The sequence below is a fragment of the Oncorhynchus keta genome, chromosome 5 (assembly GCF_023373465.1).
Source record: "Oncorhynchus keta strain PuntledgeMale-10-30-2019 chromosome 5, Oket_V2, whole genome shotgun sequence".
Taxonomy (NCBI): domain Eukaryota; kingdom Metazoa; phylum Chordata; class Actinopteri; order Salmoniformes; family Salmonidae; genus Oncorhynchus; species Oncorhynchus keta.
In genome coordinates, this window is record NC_068425.1 from 14,076,898 (window position 1) to 14,103,664 (window position 26,767).

At 42.7% G+C, this 26,767-nt stretch overlaps 1 protein-coding gene across 1 annotated transcript in view; it reads left to right on the forward strand.

Moving 5' to 3' along the window:
• Window positions 1–11,294: 11,294 nt before the first annotated feature.
• baiap3 (BAI1 associated protein 3) overlaps window positions 11,295–26,767 on the forward strand; it is a 40,664-nt gene continuing 25,191 nt past the window's right edge. The window contains exons 1-2 of the mRNA XM_052518765.1: window positions 11,295–11,520; window positions 19,206–19,358. Of these exons, the coding sequence (XP_052374725.1) occupies window positions 19,213–19,358 (146 nt within the window). The 5' untranslated portion in view covers window positions 11,295–11,520; window positions 19,206–19,212. The remainder of the gene's footprint in view (window positions 11,521–19,205; window positions 19,359–26,767) is intronic.

Here is a 26,767-nt window from a genome sequence, read left to right on the forward strand (position 1 = left end):
TGAGTGGCTGGTCTCAGACAATCCCACAGGTGAAGAAGCCAGATGTGGAGGTTCTGGGCTGGCGTGGTTACACGTGGTCTGCGGTTGTGAGGCCGGGTTGGACGCACTGCCAAATTCTCTAAAACGATGTTGGAGGCAGCTTATGGTAGAGAAATGAACATTTAATTATCTGGTGACAGCTCTGGTGGACATTCCTGCAGTTAGCATGCCAGTTGCACGCTCCCTCAAAACTTGAGATATCTGTGGCATTGTGTTGTGTGGCAAAACTGCACATTTTAGAGTGGCCTTTTATTGTCCCCAGCACAAGCTGCACCTGTGTAATGATCATGCTGTTTAATCAGCTTCTTGAAATGCTACACCTGTCAGGTGGATGGATTATCTTGGCAAGGGAGAAATGCTCACTAACAGGGATGTAAACAAAATTGTGAAAAAGATTTGAGAGAGATAAGGTTTTTGTGAGTATGGAACATTTCTGGAATGTTTTATTTCAGCTCATGAAACAAGGGACCAACACTTTGCATGCTGCGTTTATATTGTCGTTCAGTATAATTCCATCCACATAACTGAAGTCAATTAAAAGTGCCCTTGAATTGCCTTTCCTTCAGCAGATCAATGGATGTGAACAGCCTAATCACAAGATCCTGTTGCGCCTTGGCTTTTCCACTGGCGCTAAAGTGGTTCGATTTGGGAAGTGTCCATCCCTGTGCCATGAAATTGAGCTTTTTCTTCACTGGCTGTGTGTGGAATAATTGCAGCATGTGGAGAGGCACCTAACCCCAGCAGCCGCTTAATTAATATGTGTGCGCAAAAGAGAGGGAGAGAGCGATGTGTAGTATCTTACAGGGAAGCTAAGGGTTGTTGGTGATGATGCCTTTCACTTCCTCCATGCTGGTTCATGGGAATTGGGAAGGAGACCCTCTCAAGTTGCCATCAAGTTGTGTGAAAGAAAAACACATTTTCTCATGTAGTTTATCACTTCTCTAAAAGAGTCATTGTGGGCCTATTGTAAAAAGTCTGATTACAATATGAAATCTTGGTTTCCTGGCTCATGGGAGTAACATGTAATACATTTAACTCAGGCTGAAGGTGATCTACAATCACACTGAGTAATGTGGCATACTCACTCTCAATGCACAGGAGAGACCTTAGAGGCTTGGGGCCCCGTACGTACACTAGTTAAAAGTCTGTAATAATCCAATTACAAAACCCCACAATGTGTGCATGGATGCCCAGACGGTTGCAGCACAGATGTCCTCAACAGATCACCTCTGAGCAGTGCCCAGGAGGTGGTAACACCCATGCTGTGACTCAGAACCCCTGCGCGGACTCTTGGACAGCATTTGAATAAGCAGGCAAAATAGCCTCCACAATCCAGAGGGAAAAAGCTTCTGATCTGAAAACCTGTCAAAAGTTAGGAAAGATGGGTCCTTAGATGGGTGTAGCATGTATCACCCTACTATTTGATATCCTGCAACCTATTCACAACAGTACACCATACGGCCCACCATCAAATAACATGGAACCCTAAAATGAATGCTGTCACTATTGGTGGCCAACCTTCAAGTGCATTATAGGTTCACAAGGAGGAAGCCAGCTATGGTCTTTTCTGAGCCAAAGTCTGGTTTAGTAGCAGCCCTTCCCATATTAGGCTAGAGCCAAAATACCACTCAAAAACTATCTTTTGGTATTTGTTTCATTTATTGTAAGTTGTCTTCCATATTAAGAGATAAAACAGAAATATAAAATAAGAATAAAAAAAACGAACAAAAAATGGAAATTGAACACTAAAGCTTGGTTTAAATAAAGGAAATAGCCCCAATACACGGAATGCACATTGTAATCATGAGACAAGTTAAGTTCTAAGAGAATCCTTGCAGCATTATAGCTGATAAATCAGGTTATTGGTAATTCAGGTAAGGTTCCCACACTTTGTACAACTGATCTGTTTTAGAATGTAATGTACATGTCAAATATTCCAATGGAACCCATTGAAATAGTATCTTATGCCAACCTTTAAAATATATATGCCATTTAGCAGACGCTTTTATCCAAAGCGACTTACAGTCATGTGTGCATACATTCTACGTATGGGTGGTCCCGGGGATCGAACCCACTACCCTGGCGTTACAAGTGCCATGCTCTACCAACTGAGCTACAGAAGGACCAAAAAGATGGGACCTTGTCAGCAATCCACTGTAAGAGGATGTTTTTCTTCTGCGAAGGTAAAGATGTTTTACAACCTTCTCTTACCCACAGAAGTAACATGCCTACTCGGGAGACCTAACAGAAAAGAAACCAGGACCAATTCTAGGTCGACCCCTAGAATTTGTTCAATTTCTTGAAAGACATTAGAATAGTACCTTTTGTAATTTGGAAAAGAAAACATGCATATCTCCAAATGTACTCCCACATCTCCTCGTCGAATAGTAACAGACAGTTCATTCTCCCACACTGGCTTGACACCTTGTGTGTCTACAGTAGAAAAGGGCCTTAAAGCATCATAAAATGAACTTACAGACGTTTCCTGCTTTTCCTGCTTCTACACCTGCATTGCTTGCTGTTTGGGGTTTTAGGCTGGGTTTCTGTACAGCACTTTGAGATAATAGCTGATGTACAAAGGGTTATATAAATACATTTGATTTGATTTTGATTTGATTTAGGAGCTGATATTTCTCAACCATCTGCTCCAATGACATTAGAATCTTGTCAGCTAATAAATCATTTAGTCTGCCTATGCCCTTATTAAGCCAAAGGTTAAAGCCAACATCCAGCAATCCTGTTACAAAATCAGGGTTGTTAAGAGTCACTGTAAGAGCAGAGGTTAGTTTGGACCTTCCCTCAAAACGTTGAACTGATCTCCATGCTTTGAGTGTATTATGTGTAATGGGATTATTGCAGCTATCTTTTATAGATTTGAAGCTTCTGAAAAATAAAAGATCCTGCAAGGGTTTTTTTTTAAAAAGAAGTCTCAATATCTAACCAAATAGAGGAGTCATCATTTGTTATCCAGTCAGTAATATGCCTTAAGTGTGCACACCACTTATAAAACCTCATATTGGGCAGATATAAGAGCCCTATAGAACCTGGCAGCTGCAATATTGCCATCTTAACTCTTGGCTTGCGTTTACTACATATAAAGGAACTTAACCAGCCTTTTAAACATTTTATTACTTTATTGGAAAATAAGACCGGGATGATTTGGATTGGGTTAAGTAGTCTAGGTAAAACAATCATTTTCAAGAGGGATATTCTACCTAACCATGAAATCGGAAGAGAATTCCAGCGCTCCAGGTTAGTCCACTATTGATACAGTCCCAAAATGTTTTGCTTGTCAGCAATCGAGTTTTCAAGATATAGAACTTTCATCAGTGGTGTAAAGTACTTAAGTAAAAATACTTTAATGTACTACTTAAGTATTTTTTGGGGGTATCTACTTCACTATTTATATTTTTGACAACATTCCAAAACAAAATTTGTACTTCCTCCCATACATTGTCCCTGACACTGAAAAGTACTTGTTACATTTCAAATGCTCAGGCAGGACAGCATTATGGTCCAATTCATGCACCTATCAATATAACGCGTCGTCATCCGTACTGTCTCTGATCTGGCGGATTCCCTAAACACAAATACTGCGTTTGTAAATGATCTATGACTGTTGGAGTGTGCCCCTGTCTGTCTGTAAAAAAATGTGTGCAGTCTGGTTTGCTTAATATAATGAATTTGATGCATAGCATATACTTTTACTCAAGTATGACAAGTGTGTACTTTTCCCATCACTGTACTTAACTACATTTAAAACCAGATACTTTTAGTATTTTATTCAAGTACTATTTTACTGGGTGACTTTCACTTTTATGTGAGTAATTTTCTATTAAGGTATCTTTACTTTTACTCAAGTATGACAATTGAATACTTCTTCCACCACTGACTTTCAAAATACAGAAAGTGTCATAGTATGATGTGTTTTTACATGGAATTTTCCTTTTATTAATTAACCAAGTAGCGAACAGCGTGTGGCTATCGACTATGCTAAACTGAGTTGGGGGGAAAAGACATCACCCAAGCAGAAAGCCTTTTCTACTGTGTGGGCCAATTAAGCGTTAAGCATTGGGTATAGGAGATTCAAAGTTCACACCAATTCAGAGTTCACACATTCTGAGTTAACAGCTCATACAGATCAATGCCTGGCATTGGGTCCCGTTGGCTCAGTCGTCTTCCTGCGGCGATGGTTGTGGGTTCGATTCCCACGGGGACCAGTATGAAAAATGAAAATGTATGCTCTGGATAAATGTAAAATGTAATTGTGTGAGGAAGGATTGAAGTTTGCATCCTGTAGCACTAATTCCAAAAAGTTTTGGGACACTGTAAAAGTCCATGGAGAATAAGGCCCCTCATCCCAGCTGCCCACTGCTCTGAGGCTAGGAAACATTGTCATCTACGATAATCGATCATTTCAATAAGCATTTTTCTACGGCTGGCCATGCTTTCCACCTGGCTACCCCTGCCCCGGCCAACATCTCAGCACCCACTGCAGCAACTTGCCCAAGCCCCACGCCCCCCCGTCTCCTTCACCCAAATCCAGACAGCTGATGTTCTGAAAGAGAAAAATCTGGATCCCTACAAATCAGCTGTGATTGATAATCTGGACCCTCTCTTTCTAAAATTATCAGTGGAAATTGTTGCAACTATTACTAGCCTAGTCAACCTATCTTTCGTATCGTCTGAGATCCCCAAAGATTGGAAAGCTGCCGCGGCCATCCCCCTCTTCAAATGGGGTGACACTCTAGACCCAAATTGTTATAGACCTATATCCATCCTGCCCTGCCTTTCTAAAATCTTCGAAAGCCAAATGAACAAACAGATCACCGACAATTTTGAATCCCACCGTACCTTCTCCACTATGCAATCTGGTTTCCGAGCTAGTCATGGGTGCACCTCAGCCACGCTCAAGGTCCTAAACGATATCATAACCGCCATCGATAAGTACTGTGCAGTACTGTGCAGCCGTCTTCATCGACCTGGCTTTCAACTCTGTCAATCACCACATTCTTATCGGCATACTCATTAGCCTTAGCTTCTCAAATGACTGCCTCGCCTGGTTCACCAACTACTTCTCAGATAGAGTTCAGTGTGTCAAATCGGAGAGCCGGTTGTCCGGACCTCTAGCAGTCTCTATGGGGGTGCCACAGGGTTCAATTCTCGGGCCGACTCTTTTCTCTGTATTTATCAATGATGTCGCTCTTGCTGCTGGTGATTCTCTGATACACCTCAACTCAGACAACACCATTCTGTATACATCTGGCCCTTCTTTGAACACTGTGCTAACCAACCTCCAAAACAAGCTTCAATGCCATACAACACTACTTCCGAGGCCTCCAAATGCTTTTAAATGCAAATAAAACTATGTGCATGCTCTTCAAACGATTGCTGCTTGTACCCTCCCGCCCGTCTAGCATCACTACTCTGGACGGTTCTGACTTAGAATATGTGGATAACTACAAATAGCTAGGTGTCTGGTTAGACTGTAAACTCTCCTTCCAGACTCACATTAAGCATCTCCAATCCAAAATTAAATCTAGAATCAGCTTCCTATTTCGCAAACAAAGCCTCCTTCACTCATGCTGCCAAACATACCCTCATAAAACTGACTACCGATCCTTGACTTCGGAGATGTCATTTAGAAAATAGCCTCAAACACTCTACTCAGCAAACTGGATGTAGTCTATCACAGTGCTATCTGTGTTGTCACCAAAGCCCCATATACTACCCACCACTGCGACCTGTATGCTCTCTTTGGCTGGCCCTCACTACATATTTGTCGCCAAACCCACTGGCTCCAGGTCATCTATAAGTCTATGCTATGGAAAGCCCTGCCTTTATCTCAGCTCACTGGTCACCATAGCAACACCCACCCATAACCCGTAGCACGTGCTCCAGCAAGTATATTTCACTGGTCACCCCCAAAGCCAACACTCCCTTTGGCCGCCTTTCCTTCCAGTTCTCTGCTGCCAATGACTGGAACGAATTGCAAAAATCACTGAAGCTGGAGTCTTATATCTCCCTCTCTAACTTTAAGCATCAGCTGTCAGAGCAGCTTACCGATCACTGTACCTGTACACAGCCCATCTGTAAATAGCACACCCAACTACCACATCCCCATATTGTTACTTGTCCTCTTGCTCTTTTGCACCCCAGTGTCTCTACGTGCACATCATCATCTGTCACTCCAGTGTTAATGCTAAATTGTAATTATTTCGCCTCCATGGCCTATTTATTGCCTTACCTCCCTGCTCATCTACATTTGCACACCATGTACGTAGATTTTTCTATTGTGTTATTGACTGTACGTTTGTTTATGTGTAACTCTGTGTTGTTGTTTTTGTCGCACTGCTTTGCTTTATCTTGGCCAGGTCGCAGTTGTAAATGAGATATATACAGTGGGGCAAAAAAAGTATTTAGTCAGCCACCAATTGTGCAAGTTCTCCCACCTAAAAAGATGAGAGAGGCCTGGAATTTTCATCATAGGTACACTTCAACTATGACAGACAAAATGAGAAAATCACATTGTAGGATTTTTAAGTTTTTTGCGATAAAAAATCATGGATTTATTTATTTCACCTTTATTTAACCAGGTGGTGAGAACAAGTTTCCCATTTGCCTCAGTGCAGTGGGCAGCTGGGAGAGTTACACATGGAGTCTTGTTCTCCATGGACTTCACAGTGTCCCAGAACTTTTATTGCAGATTAACACTGTTATAAATGGAGCTACAGGATGCAAACTTCTGCCTGAAGAAAATGCTGGCCTTAGCTTTCCTGACTGACTGCGTGTATGTTTGGTTCCTGACTTCCCTGAACAGTTGCATACTGGAACGAAAGGCGGGGACTGTTGGTCAGGATGCTGGAGCGTCTATGATGGGTGCCATCTGACCAGTGAACTGAGATACAGAGTTTAGGCTTGTACCTGGTGGGTTCCTTGATGATTTGTGTGAGATTGAGGGCATCTAAGCTTTAGTGACAAAACGGATGGCACTGGACTGCCAGTTTGGTGTTAAGCATATGACCCAGTTTAGGTCACCTAACAGAACAAACTCTGAATTTTCGCTAGATGGGGGCAATCAATTCACAAATGGTGTCAGGGCACAGCTGCTGAGGGGTCGGTAGCAGGCGGCAACAGTGAGATTGACTTATTTCTGTGAATGAGGGCCGAGTAATTTTCAGAATTAGTAGTTCGAACTGTTTGGGTATGGACCTGGAAAGTATGAGAGGACATGCTTTGCAGGCTATCTCTGCAAAGTAGAACTGCAACTCCTCCCCCTTTGGCAGTTCTATCTTGACGGAAGATGTTATAGTTGGGTTTATGGAAATCTCTGCATTTTTGGTGGCCTTCCCTGTTTGTTGAGCCAGGATTCAGACACGGCAAGGACATCTGTAGGGTTGCAGAGTGTGCTAAAGCATTGATCTCAGTAAAACAAACTTAGGGAGAAGGCTTCTGATGTTGTCATGCATGAAACCAAGGCTTTTGCGATCTCAGAACATCTGTCAACAAATGAGGGTGCCTGGGGACATGCGGGGCCTGGGTTTGGCCTCCACATCACCCGTTGAAAATGCTTGGAACAGAATCATGGATTTATCGGTGGTGACCGTAGTATGAGGGTGCGGCTAAGGAGGCTCTTGTTCTCAAAACTGGTCCCTAGAACTTTTTGGGGACAGGAGATTAAGAGGAGCTGGCCTTAGCAGGTTTCTGGGCATGGTAGAATATATTGCAGGGCATAATGCGCAGACAGGGGTATGGTGGGGTGCTGTTCTTAGTTCTGCATTTTTTGACAGCATGCTTATCTAAAATGGTAGGAAGTTATGACCAGAATGACCAGGCACTGGGTGATGGGATGAGGTCAATGTTTTCCATCTCTGGACATGCTGGTTTTTAGTAATGGGTGGTCGTCACCGGCATATGGCAATGGGAGTGGTCGCTGAGAAAGACAGCGGAGGTATCAGGGCCAGTATGAGGATGGGACTAGGGGCTCCATTGTGAGTTAGGCTTGTAAACAATTTGATTGAATCTAACCTGAGCAACCCAGTTTATACAACAGCATATTGACATTTGGTGAGAGACATAGCTGAGGGGTCAAGGCATACAGTAATCACAGGTGTTGAATTAGTAGTTCGAACTGTTTGCTAAAACAATGGGCTATCTCTGAGACAACAACTAATCCCCTAGGCAGTTCTAACAAGATGTTATAGGTAAAATCTCTGGCATTCCTGAGCCAGGATTCAGACACGGCAAGGACATCAGGGTTAGCAGAGTGTGCCGACAGATAAATCAAACAAGCAGAATGGAGTACCGTGATTAATGGACAGTCCAGCGTGCATCAGCTATGTAGCCAAGTGATCAGAGTCCAGGGGCAGCGGTGGATGGGGCAGGGGGGCTGGACTGGCGAGTGTTATCCAGGTTAAAAAAAACGAACAATGACTAAGTAGCTTGTAGCTAGTTAGCTGGTATTTGGTCAATAACAAAAGTTTATCTCAATACTTTGTTATATACCCTTTGTTGGCAATGACAGAGGTCAAACGTTTTCTGTAAGTCTTCACAAGGTTTTCACACATTTTTGCTGGTATTTTGGCCCATTCATCCATGCAGATCTCCTCTAAAGCAGTGATGTTTTGGGGCTGTTTCTGGGCAACATGGACCCTCAACTCCCTCCAAAGATTTTCTCTGGGGTTGAGATCTGGAGACTGGCTAGGCCACTCCATGACCTTGAAATGCTTCTTACGAAGCCACTCCTTCGTTGCCCGGGCGGTGTGTTTGGGATCATTCTCATGCTGAAAGACCCAGCCACGTTTCATCTTCAATGCCCTTGCTGATGGAAGGAGGTTTTCACTCAAAATCTCACGATACATGGCCCCATTCATTCTTTCCTTTACACGGATCAGTCGTCCTGGTCCCTTTGCAGAAAAACAGCCCCAAAGCATGATGTTTCCACCCCCATGTATCACAGTAGGTATGGTGTTTTTTTCTGGTGTCCTTTGACAGCTCTTTGGTCTTGGCGATAGTGGAGTTTGGAGTGTGACTGTTTGAGGTTGTGGACAGGTGTCTTTTATACTGATAACAAGTTCAAACAGGTGCCATTAATACAGGTAACGAGTGGAGGACAGAGGAGCCTCTTAAATAAGTAGTTACAGGTCTGTGAGAGCCAGAAATCTTGCTTGTTTGTAGGTGACCAAATACTTATTTTCCACCATAATGTGCAAATAAATTCATTAAAAATCCTACAATGTGATTTTCTGGATTTTTTTGGTCATTTTGTCTGTCATAGTTGAAGTGGAGCTATGATGAAAATTACAGGCCTCTGTCATCTTTTTAAGTGGGAGAACTTGCACAATTGGTGGCTGACTAAATACTTTTTTGCCCCACTGTATATATATATATATATATATTATATTACCTTTTTATATGGAGTACTGTATATATATATATATATATATTTGTAAGTGAGTACATCTCCATGTCACTCAATATTACATCCCATTGGGGGGTGGAACATCTGATCCCCTGAGTGACAGCCATTCAGAGTGATTGTAGATTGTCTTCAGTCTGACCCTCATGACCAGCTTCATTCCCATGGGGTCTATGCTAGGATGTGTAAAATGAACTATTGAACCAATCGATAGACAATTTGAAACATGTTTTTGCGAGACCTTGGAGTTATTTCAAACATGCTTCTGATTCTTGTCTCTCTTTCGCACCACACAATTGTTGTCAATCAATCACATGTATTGAAGCTATAGCAGATGGGGCGGCAGGGTAGCCTAGTGGTTAGATTGTTGGGCTAGGAAGGTTGCAAGTTCAAATCCCCGAGCTGACATGGTACCAGTCTGTCATTCTGCCCCTGAACAGGCAGTTAACCCACTGTTCCTAGGCTGTCACTGAAAATAAGAATTTGTTCTTAACTGACTTGCCTAGTAAGATAAAATAAAAAAGCCCTTTACATTAGCAGATGTCACAAAGTGCTTATACAGCAACCCATCCTAAAACACCAAACAGCAGGCAATGCAGATATAGAAGCACGGTGGCTAGGAAAATTTCCCTAGAAAGGCAGGAATCTAGGAAGAAACCCAGAGAGGAACCAGGCTCTGAGGGGTGGCCAGTCCTCTTTTGGCTGTGCCGGTTGGAGATTATAACAGTACATTGCCATTAAGGTCAGATTGTCTGGTGTACCTGAAAGATGTATTTTTATTCCATGGATAGTGTGGACATCACTGAGCATACCTTGTGTCAAGCTATTTCTGTGATACAATTCAAAACCATTTTTTTTCTGCCTGACTCATTGTTCGGTTATGAGGGAACAAGTCACAGTCAATTATATTTCTCCCAGTGCTTTTAATGAATCTCTTCAGTATAACTCTGTAGGATCTCACCTCTTCTCAGTAGTCTCAGTACAAGGAGCAAGCTTGAGAAATGTCAAGCCTGTAAGTTAATCACTGTGTTGGACCTTAATACAAATACCATTAATGTTTATTTGGCATCTTCACTCAGTTGAGGAGTGAAGATGAGGTACACATTTATTTCAATAGCATGAGTCTTGTAAGCTTTTACTAGAATTTGTATATTTTGGATCTGGTTGGGAGGCAGACAGCTCCACCTAAATACCTGTTGTCATGCCTATTATTTATAATTTCCATCATTAACAGAAGGGATCATCCACTATATTAAGTCAGGGTTAGTTTTTTTTCTTGAGCTGATGGTCGGGGGGCAGGAACATAATTATAAATCATTTTTAGACCGCATATTGACACCAAGAAGCCCAAACAGATACAATATTTGACTTAAACAATCATTTCAAACCTTGCTTACATCTGTGTATAGTTACATGTTTCTCTGTATTACGCTTGGGAATACTTGGGAACAGATTTCCAACATTTAAATCACTTGGCGTTGGTTTCATGGTGTTTTACAATCTTTTATGTCTAATAATAAAACTCGCAGGCCAAATCTGGCCCGTTTACCTTTTGACTTGATAATGTTTGACTTCAGGTACATATTCCATCAACTGTTCCCTGTACCAAATAAACAATAACCCCTTGTGTTAATGCTGGTGTAGTTGGCTGAACACAAATATCCTTTATTATTGTATAATGTTGAAGCTATAGCAGATGATTATGACAGAAGACACAGTTATAGCTAGCTAAATGTTACAGGTAGATCTACCCTCTTCTTCACAGTGTATTTCTTACATCCCTCCGCAACAGCCCGTTGCGGCGAAAGTGTGCCTTCACTTCCTGTGACTATATATGGAGACCACCGGTATAGCATGAGTGAAGAAGAAAACATCTCCGGGAAAAATGAGAGCGTTTGTCTGTGATCAAATAAAATAAATTAACGTTTATTGCGGCCGATGACTATCTACTATCTTAAAGAGACAAACACCTATTTTCCGTCGATTTTGTTGTGCCAAAACAGGAACTCAGAGACGCAAGCAAAAACATACGCACATCGCAACTGTGAATGAGAAAGCTACAGGTGAGCATTATTTTTCTTTATCTACAGCATTTCAACTTTATTTAGTTGCGCGTATACCATCTCTATTCCATGTCTGTTTTAAAGATGAAAAGAGCACTTTGCATTATTGATTGTATTCTGTTTCAATATGTGAACATTTTGGAGGGGACATTTCATTGCTTCCATACCTGTTGAATTGAATTGTAACCAACTTGCGTGCATAATCAACGAATATTTTAAAAAGTTGACAGATACATATTTTATGCCATGGTTAATCTTATGTGTATGAATGTCGTTTTGTTGTCACTTAGCTGCTAGTCCCCCTTTAAGTGTATTATTCTCAGAAAAAGTTGTTTATCCATCCCCTCAGAATCCAGTAATATTAATTTCGGTTTTAAAATTAAATCCTAGTTATTCATGATGCTTTTGGTTGATCTGTTGGTTGATTATTGACCAGAAGAAAAGTAGGAACAGGTGATTTCATTTCCTCAACATGATGTTGGGTTAATGGTACGCACTATCTTTCAGAGGATCTTGTGTTCTCTAACATGCACTCTGCATGTGATCTTTCAAAGGATTTCATCCTATTGTTCCATCTTAGTTGTTCATGTCAATGATACGTTTAGAAAAGCTGCAACCTGTTCCCTACATTGGTCAAGGCAACCCAACCTTGCTGAACTGAAACTCTTATTTGGCATGTAGAAATAATTTAAGAAACAGACAGGCAGAGATGCACACACCTTTTTTTTTTAAATACAGAAGTATGTATGTCAATTATTATTTTCACTTAAAGGCTAGATGTGTGAATTGATAATAACTGCATAGTTACACTTATAGTGCTCTCAACAAATCTCCATTACTGTACAATCAGAATCCTTTGTAGAGCATACTTCTCCCCAATCATCCAGTCCTGCAAAATTGTCATGAAGCATAGTTTTCTGCATGAGGGATGTATTCGCCAAGAGAACCTGTCTTATGTATATATCATGCAGTTGTCTTGGAAACGGACTAACCTGACGTAGGGATGGTTGGTGTGTTCGTTATAGCAATCACTCCTGGTAACCTCCCTTTTAACTTTTAACAATACTTCTGAAAGTACCGATGGTCTCTCTCCAATAATTGTGCGATATTGGCCCTCATTTGTGCATTTCAATGATGAGGTTTGATGCATAATCAGTCTGGTCTTTGTGGCAATACACTCTGCACTCAGACGATTTGCATGTGCCAGGGAGATGTATGACTGTTATGCAGATTGCAGGAATATGATTTCCTTTTTTAATGAAGCTCTTTAGATGTAAACAAAAACAAGCGGGGTCCTAATTGTTCACTTAGAAGGAGCTCGTTAAGTATCTTAAGGAGACAAATAACTCAGACAGGTGTTGTTGTATTTCCACTACACCTAGAAAGTAATCACTTAGAGTTTTAATAAGGAATTACATTTCATCATCATGTACCAAGTGGATGCATTCAGTGAAGAAAATATTATTTCCTCCACTGAATTTTGCCTCTCCTACATGAGTAGCTTCATAGCCTGTAATTAATCCTGCATCATATTACACTAATCAAAATAATTTAACAAAATGTGCCTCTGGACACACATCGTAATGTCCCAGAAGACAGAAAACGCTGAATCCAATTTTCTTTTACCATTTTGTTTCACATAATTCTTAGAAGTCCCCCGTGAGTTCTCTTGAGAAAATAGGTCTCTCAATCTTATACAAAGAGAACAATTACAGAATAGTCATGTTATGTCTGCACAGTGCATTCACAGTGCTGTATTGAGAGTAACATTAGCATACAGTTTGATAGTGCTGTTATTTTTGGGTTATGCCTAATGTATTGTGACATGTGATTGTCTGATTGCTTGGTTCTGTAACGGTCACTTCAGTTTGAGATATGAAAAAACACGGTTGATTTGAAATCGCTGTCGCAGAGACATCATTCTAAACACAACAGTCACTTGAATGGTTGTTCCCACATCTATGGTTACATCTATGGCTATAAAAAAAAATCCATTCTCTTTTTGATTGACATTTTAAATCTGTCTGTGTGGTACAGTTTCTTCCCTCGGAGCTTTAGAGACTACTTTAGAGCCTCTAAAGACTCTACTTTAGAGGATGCAGGTTAGTGGCTACTTTAGAGCCTCTAAAACCTCTACTTTAGATGCTGCAGGTTAGAGGCTACTTGATTCTAGAGCTTAGCCCTATGAGTCACACTCTCAGCACTACTGGTGCTATAAAAAACACCGGCTAACCCTGTATATTCCCCGCACCCCTCTCTCTCTCTCCTTAAATAGCCAAAAGAGCAACTTGTGAAAAGGTGGAGTGAGAGGGTATGTCAATTTGGCCCTTATAGTAGGCCTACGTATACTATGAGTCTACGGATCCAGGTCGTATTATGTTGGTTGAAGGGTTCCCCCCGGTCCTTTTTTCGAAAGAGAGACGAACACGCTGTGAATCATTCATTTGTCCCTTCACAAAGGATCATGGTTTTGTCAAGGATCGAGCTCATAAGCATTTACCCTCACCATCATGCAACCTTTCATATAATATAATATCTCCTGTCATAGTCACCATGGTTGATATTGTGTTGTGTTTGATGTTGTGTTTGTATTGAGAGTTGAGTTGAGTAGAATAGAGAGGAGACCTTCCTTATCTACATAACATAACCAGTCTGTGTTGTTTTACATATCATGTAATGCATTGCATGTACCCAGTGTATTCAGAGAATAGTCATAAAAGTGAATTCTCATTGAATAGAGAATTGTTGCTCCCTGCAGTATGCCCGTGTTCATGTGGATCTCTAAGTAGTTTCTGCTGTGTTGCCAGATTGTGTCTTTGTATAGCCTAACTAGCACAGAAAGACTTTACCCATGCTGTTAAACAGCTCCCAGACTCAATCCCACCAACACTGACAAATATTCACTGCCTATCGATCTCAGATGCAAAGTGTCAGTCTTATGTCAATCCTGAATTGAGCGCCCGCTGATCACCCTATCAGATTGGCTGTGCAGGGGCTGCTGAGAATAAGCTGCTACCGTGGAACCTCTGATTGTCATCCGTTGGTTCTGCCAAAGCCTAGAGGGGATCAGAGCCCTTATCTATCTAGACATGCACACAGATCCCAATGATACTGTAGCTATGTCTCCCCATTCCATGTGAGGAATTTTCTCTCCATGTTCAACAAGAGCCTTTAAAGGTTTGTGGAGCTCCCAGCCCAACATGTTCTGTCTGCCATGTCACAATGCCCAGGACTCTAGTATGGCTGTTATGTTTGTGTTGGACATACAGTGGGGCAAAAAAGTATTTAGTCAGCCACCAATTGTGCAAGTTCTCCCACTTAAAAAGATGAGAGAGGCCTGTAATTTTCATCATAGGTACAATTCAACTATGACAGACAAAATGAGGGGGGAAAATCCAGAAAATCACATTGTAGGATTTTTAATGAATTTATTTGCAAATTATGGTGGAAAATAAGTATTTGGTCACCTACAAACAAGCAAGATTTCTGGCTCTCACAGACCTGTAACTTCTTCTTTAAGAGGCCCCCTATGTCCTCCACTCGTTACCTGTATTAATGGCACCTGTTTGAACTTGTTATCAGTATAAAAGACACCTGTCCACAACTTCAAACAGTCACACTCCAAACTCCACTATGGCCAAGACCAAAGAGCTGTCAAAGGACACCAGAAACAAAATTGTAGACCTGCGCCAGGCTGGGATGACTGAATCTGAAATAGATAAGCAGCTTGGTTTGAAGAAATCAACTGTGGGAGCAATTATTAGGAAATGGAAGATATACAAGACCACTGATAATCTCACTCGATCTGGGGCCCCACGCAAGATCTCACTCCGTGGGGTCAAAATTATCACAAGAACGGTGTGAATGACAAGACCTAGTGAATGACCTGCAGAGAGCTGGGACCAAAGTAACAAAGCCTACCATCAGTAACACACTACGCCGCAAGGGACTCAAATCCTGCAGTGCCAGACGTGTCCCCCTGCTTAAGCCAGTACATGTCCAGGCCCGTCTGAAGTTTGCTAGAGAGCATTTGGATGATCCAGAAGAAGATTGGGAGAATGTCATATGGTCAGATGAAACCAAAATAGAACTTTTTGGTAAAAACTCAACTCGTCATGTTTGGAGGACAAAGAATGCTGAGTTGCATCCAAAGAACACCATACCTACTGTGAAGCATGGGGGTGGAAACATCATGCTTTGGGGCTGTTTTTCTGCAAAGGGACCAGGACGACTGATCCGTGTAAAGGAAAGAATGAATGGGGCCATGTATTGTGACCTCTGTCATTGCCAACAAAGGGTATATAACAAAGTATTGAGATAAACTTTTGTTATTGACCAAATACTTATTTTCCACCATAATTTGCAAATAAATTCATTAAAAATCCTACAATGTGATTTTTTTGGAAACTTTTTCTCATTTTTTCTGTCATAGTTGAAGTGTACCTATGATGAAAATTACAGGCCTCTCTCATCTTTTTTAAGTGGGAGAACTTGCACAATTGGTGGCTGACTAAATACTTTTTTGCCCCACTGTAAGTGAGCCCTTGTCAAATCAATAAGGTCCTTTCCCCCTGATTATCTGTAGATGAGCCATTCACACAGGTTTCAGTCTGTGGGCCTGAGTGACCACTTGTTTGGCCCACACACAAAGGATTCATCAATCAAATAGATAGCGATTAATTGGGTTGGTTCCATAATGATGTTGTTTTTGTGTGCCTTTGAATGTAATTACATTTTGACAAAGCGGAAGGTCAACATGTGGATATCTTTATTATGTGGATATCTTATTATTTAATTATCATTTTGCAGAATGTCCATTTGATTGCCAGTCGTTAATGAAAAGCATTCTTGACATTTCAGTGGTTTGTAGAGCATCCTGAACATACATACATAACATAATAAATAATATAATGAATGACTTCCAGTGTATGTCCCAAAACCACAATAATATTGAGAAATACAATTGTATTAGAGAAAAAACACACACACACGCACACACGCACACACGCGCACACACACACACGCACACGCACACGCACACGCACACACACACACACACACACACACACACACACACACACACACACACACACACACACACACACACACACACACACACACACACACACACACACACACACACACACACACACACACACAAACACACACAGTAGGCCATATACACTACAGTCCATGCACATAATCAAGTCGATCTCCCATAGGACCAACGAGATCATTTAAACAATCTGTATTCTGAGGGACTGGCAGGATCGTCACCAAACATGGCTAAATAGATAACACTTGTGGACTAATTGATAACAACGGAATTCAAATGACATTTAATAAAAATGCCTGCCCTCTATTTTGAAAAAGATATCGTGGCAGAATCTGTTCACTCAATCCTGAAGAAATGAGATCAAGAAAGCTTGCTGTGAGACTCCAGGGTCCCACGGATGGATACACTTTACAGCAGCAGTCTAGGCTGGCTGATGTCATTTGATAGATACCAGTAGGTGAACCAATCTATAAGGATGATAATGACATCAGCGGCAGGATGAGTCCCCGGCGACGGAATGGGATATTTTTTTTTATAGATAGGAGTCATAAATCCATTTTTTTTTATCTCCATCACAATTGGCTTTGGAAATAACTGTGTCATTCTGGCTCCCTGGGAGTCTGATGATGGGGTATTTGCAGTCCTTTAGCCTCCCTGAATACGGAGATGAGGAGATGAGAATCTAGGTGGGATCAGGACCGACTTTTTCCTCATTGGTGCTGTGGTGTGTTAAGCTAGCCTGGCCGGGGGGGGGACTGATATAATAACATTAAGTGATTATTTATGCAGCCTGCCTCGGTAGAATTCTGTCTACCTGGATTTACCAACCCCCTTCTCTCCCTCCACCGTTACCATAGAGACCACTCCATCCCCTAACAGCAAGGAGCCTTTCGCTGCTGGGGCTCGCTGGCTTCTCACAGGAGAAACGCAGTGTTGAGCAACGCCGTCAGTCCCTGTTAAGGTTCGGGTGTGTGTGTGTGTGTGTGTGTGTGTGTGTGTGTGTGTGTGTGTGTGTGTGTGTGTGTGTGTGTGTGTGTGTGTGTGTGTGTGTGTGTGTGTGTGTGTGTGTGTGTGTGTGTGTGTGTGTGTGTGTGAGAGAGAGTAAGAGAGACAGATATTCACTTGGCTGTGAGTGTTTCCTTGGTACATTGACTCGTTTTTTGTCACTGGGACTTGACAACTGAGACAGAGTGACATCCAGTTGGGAGGCCAGCCACGTCTAATTGAAATGAGCTGCTCACCTGGGAGAAGGCTTCTCCCTGACTGTGATGCTTTGCTAACTATCACCAGTCAGAGCTGCAAGTGTATACCTAACAGACAAGTATTGGATCTGAGACACAAGCAGGTATCTGGTGTTAGTAGTTTGCTCGGTTAAAACGGCATCAGGTGTCTATGACCTTGGGGAAACATGAAACGGTGCACACAGTTGACCAATATATAACAAATCTCTCTCACAAAAGCCTCCCCTGAGAAATGAAAATGTGAAATGAAAACCGTACTTCTTATCATGTGGGTTTAACTATGCTGTCACTGTATAGGAAATAGTGGCATGAGATTCAAACCCACTTCATTCATAGGCAGTAACTCTTTTGACCCATATCCAAGGGGCACTGCAATCCAGAACCGTCCACACTGGTTGCATCATAGACATATGATTACCTACATCGATGATACTATTGACATTCTAACTAAAAGTACGAGACAAGTGTCTCGACCAGTTACATTGAATGAATCCCTATTACAAATATATTGTCTAGCTAGCTGTTATTTAATGTGTCACTTTCACTGTTTTAAGAGAAGGCAAAACACAGAGCTGCCAGTCTGTCTCTCTTCCTCTTCCCTCAGAGATGTGACAAAAAAAATACATTTGCTGTCAGCTGATGAAAAGAATGTATATCTGTCCCCTGAAAAAAACTTTGCCATCAATCAAACCCTCTCTCTTTTATCCATGTCATTTCTTGTCTTTTAGTGCCTTTTAGTTTTTTCTCTACCTCTACATTGTACTGTTGCTGTGTCTACTGGTGTCAGCCACCATACAAGCTGGTCAGAGGCTGGAGAGTGACTCATACTCACTGAGGTGGAACCTAACGATGGCCTTGTTCTTTAGAAATCTCACATCGTATCACAGTTTAACTAGGACCCTTAAGAACAAAGTCAGGGATGAATTAGATGTCTGTGGTGATGATACTTCTATCTTAGCAGCACTTCTCTCTGCTACAGTAGATGGGGGTCGGCGGAGGAGGATTTGAGAGAGCATTGCTTTAATGAGAGTTATTGCAGGTAGGCTTGTCACAACAGTGGCCAACCAGCAAGTCTATGATGAAATCAAACAGCATACGATATCAGTCAGCCTTGGACAGAAATAGCACGTACCTTCTGCCATGGGTTGAGCATAATTGAGTTAATAGGGTGTGATTACTGTGATTAGCCCTGTGTTTATGTAGCCAAAGGGAAGCTCCTCAAGTAGATATATCACATCTGTGGTAGATACTGTATATCCAACTGTAGTTCAAATAAACACTGGGATAAACAATTACAAGGATTTTCAGACATTTACTGAACATTGTTGTACAACCTGACACATGTTTTAGGCTCATGTTCATGTGAATTATTCTCCTTGTGACCCCAGGTAGTGAATGAGCATGACGACGTTGCTGGACCTGAAGAGCAGTGTTCTGAGGCAGGTGCAGAGGAGCCAGTCTCTGAGAGGGAGGAGGGAGCCATCAGCCTCAGCAGCCAGCAGCATCCCTGTCACACACTGCCCTGACCAACTACCTCACGGGTGAGTCTCACACACTGCCCTGACCAACTACCTCACGGGTGAGTCTCACACACTGCCCTAACCAACTATCTCACGGGTGAGTCTCACACACTGCCCTGACCAACTACCTCACGGGTGAGTCTCACACACTGCCCTGACCAACTACCTCACGGGTGAGTCTCACACACTGCCCTGACCAACTACCTCACGGGTGAGTCTCACACACTGCCCTGACCAGCTACCTCACGGGTGAGTCTCACACACTGCCCTGACCAACTACCTCACGGGTGAGTCTCACACACTGCCCTGACCAACTACCTCACGGGTGAGTCTCACACACTGCCCTGACCAGCTACCTCACGGGTGAGTCTCACACACTGCCCTGACCAACTACCTCACGGGTAAGTCTCACACACTGCCCTGACCAGCTACCTCACGGGTGAGTCTCACACACTGGCCTGACCAACTACCTCACGGGTGAGTCTCACACACTGCCCAGACCAGCTACCTCACGGGTGAGGCTCAATGGCACACAGAATCAACAGCAGTTATAATCGCTCACATGCATGTAAACACGGATATTCACTCACACACTCATTCACTCAGGTAGTAATAATAATAATATAGCACTTTTCATTACAACATAGAATCTCAAAGCGCTTGCAAAGAAACTATTTATTAAAAATGAAAAGCGAAAGCTGTCTCTAGTCAGGCAGTTTGAAAAGGCAGTCAATCTCTGGTGTGGCTTGAGTGGAGAGAGGGATATTGATGGTTAGCCAGGGAGAAATTCAGTCTGACAGATACAGCTGCACACACACAAGCATTCAGAATGGATGAAGAAAAGGTTCCTCTGTCTCTGAGAAGAAGGCCTCGTCTGGTGCTGGGGACTACAAATATTCTGGACAAACCCAATATGTTTAATGTGTCCCTCTCCTCTACTCCAGAGATGGGACCTGTTTCTAAAATGCCTCGATCAATCTGGTCTTCCCCAAGGAGACATCAAACATCCCAAAATACCAACAGCTACATGCACAGTCAGACACTCAGCGAACGGGGAACATTTTTTGGGGGGGGGAACAACACTTAGAAATACTTAAATGGTCTATAATTTATCTTTAATATATAACTCTAGAACTTTTCAGAACTTTTATCAAAAAAGAACGAACCAAATAAATCCAATACGTGTCAACAGAATTTTCTTATGTTATTGATTAACACATTTATTTGATTGATTAACGCCAAACTGAGATGGTTGTGATGAGCTGTCATCCTAAGAATATTGGCAGATGAATTGTCCACAGCAGAATTGACAGGCGCAGGTGAATAAATCAATTGTTTTTCTATTCATCCTTTGGAGCGAGTCTTCTGTTTTGATTCCTCTTCAGCTGAATGTCAAAGCCAAGTAATGGGCATGTGAACCTTGAGGTTTCTATAGCAACCCAACAATGTCTGTTTGTTACAGCCTGCTCCTAAAATATGAACAGCTAGATTGTTAATGACGGCGCCTATTTTATTTGTGAGGGAGAAAAACACCTGTGATGCTCTGAGCAGAGCCTTTTGTAATTATTACTTTGATCTGTTGAATTATTAAACACTGGCTCTTTAAAAGACTACAGCGACCCAACACTATTGATACACAGGGGAGATTGGGGTTGGTTGTCTCAGGAGTGGGTTGTCTCAGGGGTGGGTTGTCTCAGGGGTGGGTTGTCTCAGGGGTGGGTTGTCTCAGGAGTGGGTTGTCTCAGGGGTGGGTTGTCTCAGATGTGGGTTGTGGTTTGTCTCCGAGGTGGGTTCTCTCAGGAGTGGTTTGTCTCAGGGGTGGTTTATCTCAGGGGTGGGTTGTCTCAGGGGTGGGTTGTCTCAGGGGTGGGTTGTCTCAGGGGTGGTTTGTCTCAGGTGTGGTTTGTCTCAGGGGTGGTTTGTCTCAGGGGTGGTTTGTCTCAGGTGTGGTTTGTCTCAGGTGTGGTTTGTATCAGGGGTGGTTTGTCTCAGGGGTGGTTTGTCTCAGGTGTGGTTTGTCTCAGGAGTGGGTTGTCTCAGGGGTGGGTTGTCTCAGGGGTGGGTTGTCTCAGGGGTGGGTTGTCTCAGGGGTGGGTTGTCTCAGGGGTGGGTTGTCTCAGAGGTGGGTTCTCTCAGGGGTGGTTTGTCTCAGGGGTGGTTTGTCTCAGGGGTGGGTTGTCTCAGGGGTGGTTTGTCTCAGGGGTGGTTTGTCTCAGGGGTGGGTTGTCTCAGGGGTGGGTTGTCTCAGATGTGGGTTGTGGTTTGTCTCTGAGGTGGGTTCTCTCAGGAGTGGTTTGTCTCAGGGGTGGTTTATCTCAGGGGTGGGTTGTCTCAGGGGTGGGTTGTCTCAGGGGTGGGTTGTCTCAGGGGTGGTTTGTCTCAGGTGTGGTTTGTCTCAGGGGTGGTTTGTCTCAGGTGTGGTTTGTCTCAGGGGTGGGTTGTCTCAGGGGTGGGTTGTCTCAGGGGTGGGTTGTCTCAGGGGTGGTTTGTCTCAGGGGTGGTTTGTCTCAGGGGTGGGTTTTCTCAGGGGTGGGTTGTCTCAGGGGTGGGTTGTCTCAGGGGTGGTTTGTCTCAGGGGTGGTTTGTCTCAGGGGTGGGTTGTCTCAGGGGTGGGTTGTCTCAGGGGTGGGTTGTCTCAGGGGTGGTTTGTCTCAGGGGTGGTTTGTCTCAGGGGTGGGTTGTCTCAGGGGTGGGTTGTCTCAGATGTGGGTTGTGGTTTGTCTCCGAGGTGGGTTCTCTCAGGGGTGGTTTGTCTCAGGGGTGGTTTATCTCAGGGGTGGGTTGTCTCAGGGGTGGGTTGTCTCAGGGGTGGTTTGTCTCAGGTGTGGTTTGTCTCAGGGGTGGTTTGTCTCATGGGTGGGTTGTCTCAGGGGTGGGTTGTCTCAGGGGTGGGTTGTCTCAGGGGTGGGTTTGTCTCAGGGGTGGGTTGTCTCAGGGGTGGTTTGTCTCAGGGGTGGTTTGTCTCAGGGGTGGGTTGTCTCAGGGGTGGGTTGTCTCAGGGGTGGGTTGTCTCAGGGGTGGTTTGTGGTTTGTCTCAGGGGTGGTTTGTCTCAGGGGTTGGTTGTATCACGGGTTGGTTGTCTCAGGAGTTGATTGTATCATGAGTTGGTTGTCACAGTGCTAATTACTCCCAATTTCAATGGCTAATTACTCCCAATCTAATATTTTTAAGGGTAACGTGGGAATTTTATAAAATAACTCATCCACCCACCTGGTCAATTTATGTAAATTTATGTCAGCATAACGAAACATTGTGGTGAGGAATTTGTGTATTTTTCCTAGGTAAATCTATCGACCTACATTCGTAAAGTATTCAGACCCCTTGACTTTTTTCACATTTTGAAACGTTACAAGCCTAATTCTAAAATTGATTAAATAAAATGTGTTCCTCATCGATCTACACACAATACCCCATAATGTCAAAGCAAAAATGTTTTTTTAGACATTTTTGCTAATTTATTTTATAAAAAAAGAAAAACAGAAATGCCTTATTTACATAAGTATTCAGACCCTTTGCCATGAGACTCGAAATTGAGCTCAGGTGCATCCTGTTTCCATTGATCATCCTTGAGATGTTTCTGCAACTTGATTGGAGTCCACCTGTGGTAAATTCAATTGATTGGGCATGATTTGGAAAGGCACACACCTGTCTATATACGGTCCCACAGTTGACAGTGCATGTCAGAGCATAAACCAAGCTATGAGGTTAGAGCAATTGTCCATAGAGGTCCGAGACAGGAATGTGTCGAGACACAGATCTGGGGAAAGGTACCAAAAAATGGCTGCAGGATTGAAGGTCCCCAAGAACAAAGCGGCCTCCGTCAATTTTAAATGGAAGAAGTTTGGAACCATCGAGACTCTTCCTAGAGCTGGTCATCCGGCCAAACTGAGCAATCGGGGGAAAAAGGCCTTGGTCAGGGAGGTGACCAAGAACCTGATGGTCATTCTAACAGAGCTTTAGAGTTACTCTGTGGAGATGTGAGAACCTTCCAGAAGGATAACCATCTCTGCAGCACTCCACCAATCAGGCCTTTATGGAAGAGTGGTCAGACAAGCCACTCCTCAGTAAAAGGCACATGACAGCCTGCTTGGAGTTTGCCAAAAGGCACCTAAAAGACTCTCAGACCATGAGAAACAAGATTCTCTGATCTGATGAAACAAAGATTGAACTCTTTGACCTGAATGCCAAGCATCATGTCTGGGAGAAACCTAGCACAATCCCTACGGTGAAGCATGGTGGTGGCAGCATCATGCTGTGGGGATGTTTTTCAGCGGAAGTGTCTGGGAGGCTAGTCAGGATCGAGGGAAAGATGAACAGAGCAAAGTACAGCAATCCTTGATGAGAACCTGCTCCAGAGCGCTCAGGACCTCAGACTGGGGTGAGGGTTCACCTTCCAACAGGACAACAACCCTGAGCACACAGCCAAGACAACGCAGGAATGGCTTTGGGACAAGTCTCTGAATGTCCTTGAGTGGCCCAGCCAGAGCCCATGTAAATATGATATTTCAGTTTTTTAATTTTTTTTTTTATAAATTAGCAACAATTTCTAAACCTGTTTTTGCTTTGTCATTATTGGGTATTGTGTATAGATTGGTATTCTCACGGCATATAAAGCTGAATTTTGTTCGGAATATTGTTAATTCAAAGAAAGACTTTGCTATTTATAAGACTCGACTCTGTATCCTATATATCTTCATTTCCTGTTACTAAAGGAATGAGCTAGTAGCGAACAACCAAACTCATACTGTGACATCCAACCCCGTGTTGGGGCTGAGTGTGTTTGATGGCTTAACTCCATATTGGGATAAGATTTTTTAAAGGCTCCCACATTTCAACCCAAGACATTGTTTTTTCTCCTAATATTCAAACAAGTCTTGTAAATGCTTTCCATCTGAAACAGTTGGGAACAGTTTGTTTATATATTATGACAATATTTTGTGATGTTTGATCATCTGCACGTTTTTTTTTTGGCTGTTCGTGCACACAAATGTCTCTCGAGGCAAGCCGAAGTCAGTAGCCTAAGTCTAAGGATTCTAGGATTCTAGGAGTCTAAGGATTCTAGCCTAAGGATTCTTCAATTAAGTGTTTGTCATTCAATGAGCGACGACTCGTTTTCATGCAAATTGTTTCACTTGAGAAATACTGCACCAGACGTCTTAGATCTAAAATCTCAACAAAAATAAAAAATATATGACACATTTCATGAGTGAGTTTGAGGAAGAGTATACTGGCTATGGCATCTCAAGATGAACAAACAGTACTATTGCCACTTTTTTTCAAGCAAAGGTCTTTTAAGGGAGTATGCAAGCACACTCGTTTGGTTCGACCGAGGCATGCTGACACCTTAACAGTACTGGTGCTGTGAAACACAAGTAAAAAAACAAGTGTGACAATCAACCCCGGTCTCCCCTGTATCAACCCAGCTATGGGAGATAAATTGGATCAGTATCACATCAATCTGACCCATTGATTTGCACTGAAAATGTGACATTCTCCCTCCATCCATTTTGTACCTTCCTGGACTGCAACGAGAGAGATTATAATTAGACCTGGCCCCTGTGTCACCATGATGGCTCTAAACGATCACTCACTCTATCACCACTTGGAGAGAAGAAGGAGGGAGATGGAGGAAGGAGATAGAGAGAGACTTGTCTTCCTCTGCCAGGCAGGCAGCAACCATGGTCGTCGTCTCCCACTGAAGACTGCTAGAGAGAACCCTGAGTGAAGTCTGACTGAGCCGCTGGACGCTCATCATTAGGTTGCATGAAAGCCTGTTTGTGTCCTTCATTAGCCATAGAGAGGGATCGAGAGAGAGCCGACACCTATGATCCACACTGGCGCTCATTCCTAAGGATGCAAATGAGGCATGGCTAAAGCACCGGTGTCCGGCCCAGTGTAGACGACCCAGGGTGTAAATTACCCAGATGGGCGTCTGACGTAACATCAGTTCCAGGTCAGAGACAAACACACATGGGGGAAAAGATTATAAGCAGTTGTTTCTTCAGTCAGAACTAAATAATCACAATGTAGGTTCTCATCCATGGTTGGAAGGAAGCCCTTATATGTTAGTCGTGCGTAAAGAGACATCACATGTAGGAAGTACTGTAGATCCCCAGTGAGGAAATGTACCCTGAAGAGGAGATTATTAACCAATAGACAGACATTTCCTGAGGGTGATTGTATTTTCTAATGACTATGACTTGCTCTTTTCAAAGTCCTGTCCTCACCTTAAACACGCGCCATCATTATTCAGGCATTACCGGATCATTCCCAGCTCATTGATTTGTAACACCATTAGAGGGATTTGAATGTCTTAATTCATTATCATTAATATTAAAGAATGCAGGAAAGACCGGAACACTCACACCTAGCAAACATTCTCGATGTGGTGTTTTGTGAAATACTTTCTGAATCTTTGAAGCTGCATCCTCATAACCCTCAGGATGTCTATTCATATGGGGACACAGGCTATGTACGATCCATGTAAGAGAAAACATTTATTTTGTCAAATAGTTTTTTTTTCTTTTCTGTCATGTTTCAGCATATACCCAAACACATGAAGTATTCCTCTGTATTCATCTGTATATGTTCGTCTTGAGTCTGCATGTCTAGTTGCTTGTTTCAGCTCATAATTCACCTTTTAGACAGCAAAACATGAGCAAAGCTTTTGAATAAATGTTCAAAATAAAATGGAATATTAATAATAAACTGTATTGGAAGAAGCTGTTTCCTAGCAACATACAATTGCGTGTGTGTGTGTGTGTGTGTGTGTGTGTGTGTGTGTGTGTGTGTGTGTGTGTGTGTGTGTGTGTGTGTGTGTGTGTGTGTGTGTGTGTGTGTGTGTGTGTGTGTGAGAGAGAGAGAGATAAATACAGAGAGAGAGCTAGAGAGAGTGAGTGAGACAGAGGGAGAGGGAGAGAGAGAGGAGGGAGACAGAGAGGGAGAGAGAAAGAGATTGACTGACTCACACAGACCCCTATAATTTGTGATTGTGGGTTTTTCTTAATCACAAATCTGCAAAGAGAACCCAGATGTCAGAAAACACAATTACAAAGGTTAAAAGCGAAAGGTGCCGCTGGTACACTGAACATTGAGCCAAAGTCTTGTTTTGGATACATGGTGTTAAATGTTGATAGACTCAAATAACCTATTTAATCACCACATGACTCATGATGTAACCAACCTGGTAACAAAGCAGGCAAGCTTGGCATGCCTTCACAAAAATGTCAGGTTAGCTGTCAGATATGAAAGTACCTATTTAATGGGGCTGACACGTTACAAGACTACCATTTTCCAACATAAATAAAATATCTGTACCTTGAATTCTATCACTGTATTGAAGGAATGTTTTTCATGCTCATTAATTAGATGTCTACAGAAATTAGGTATTTTAGCTCTTTGGGGATCCTGTCAAGCTTCCATTGTAAAG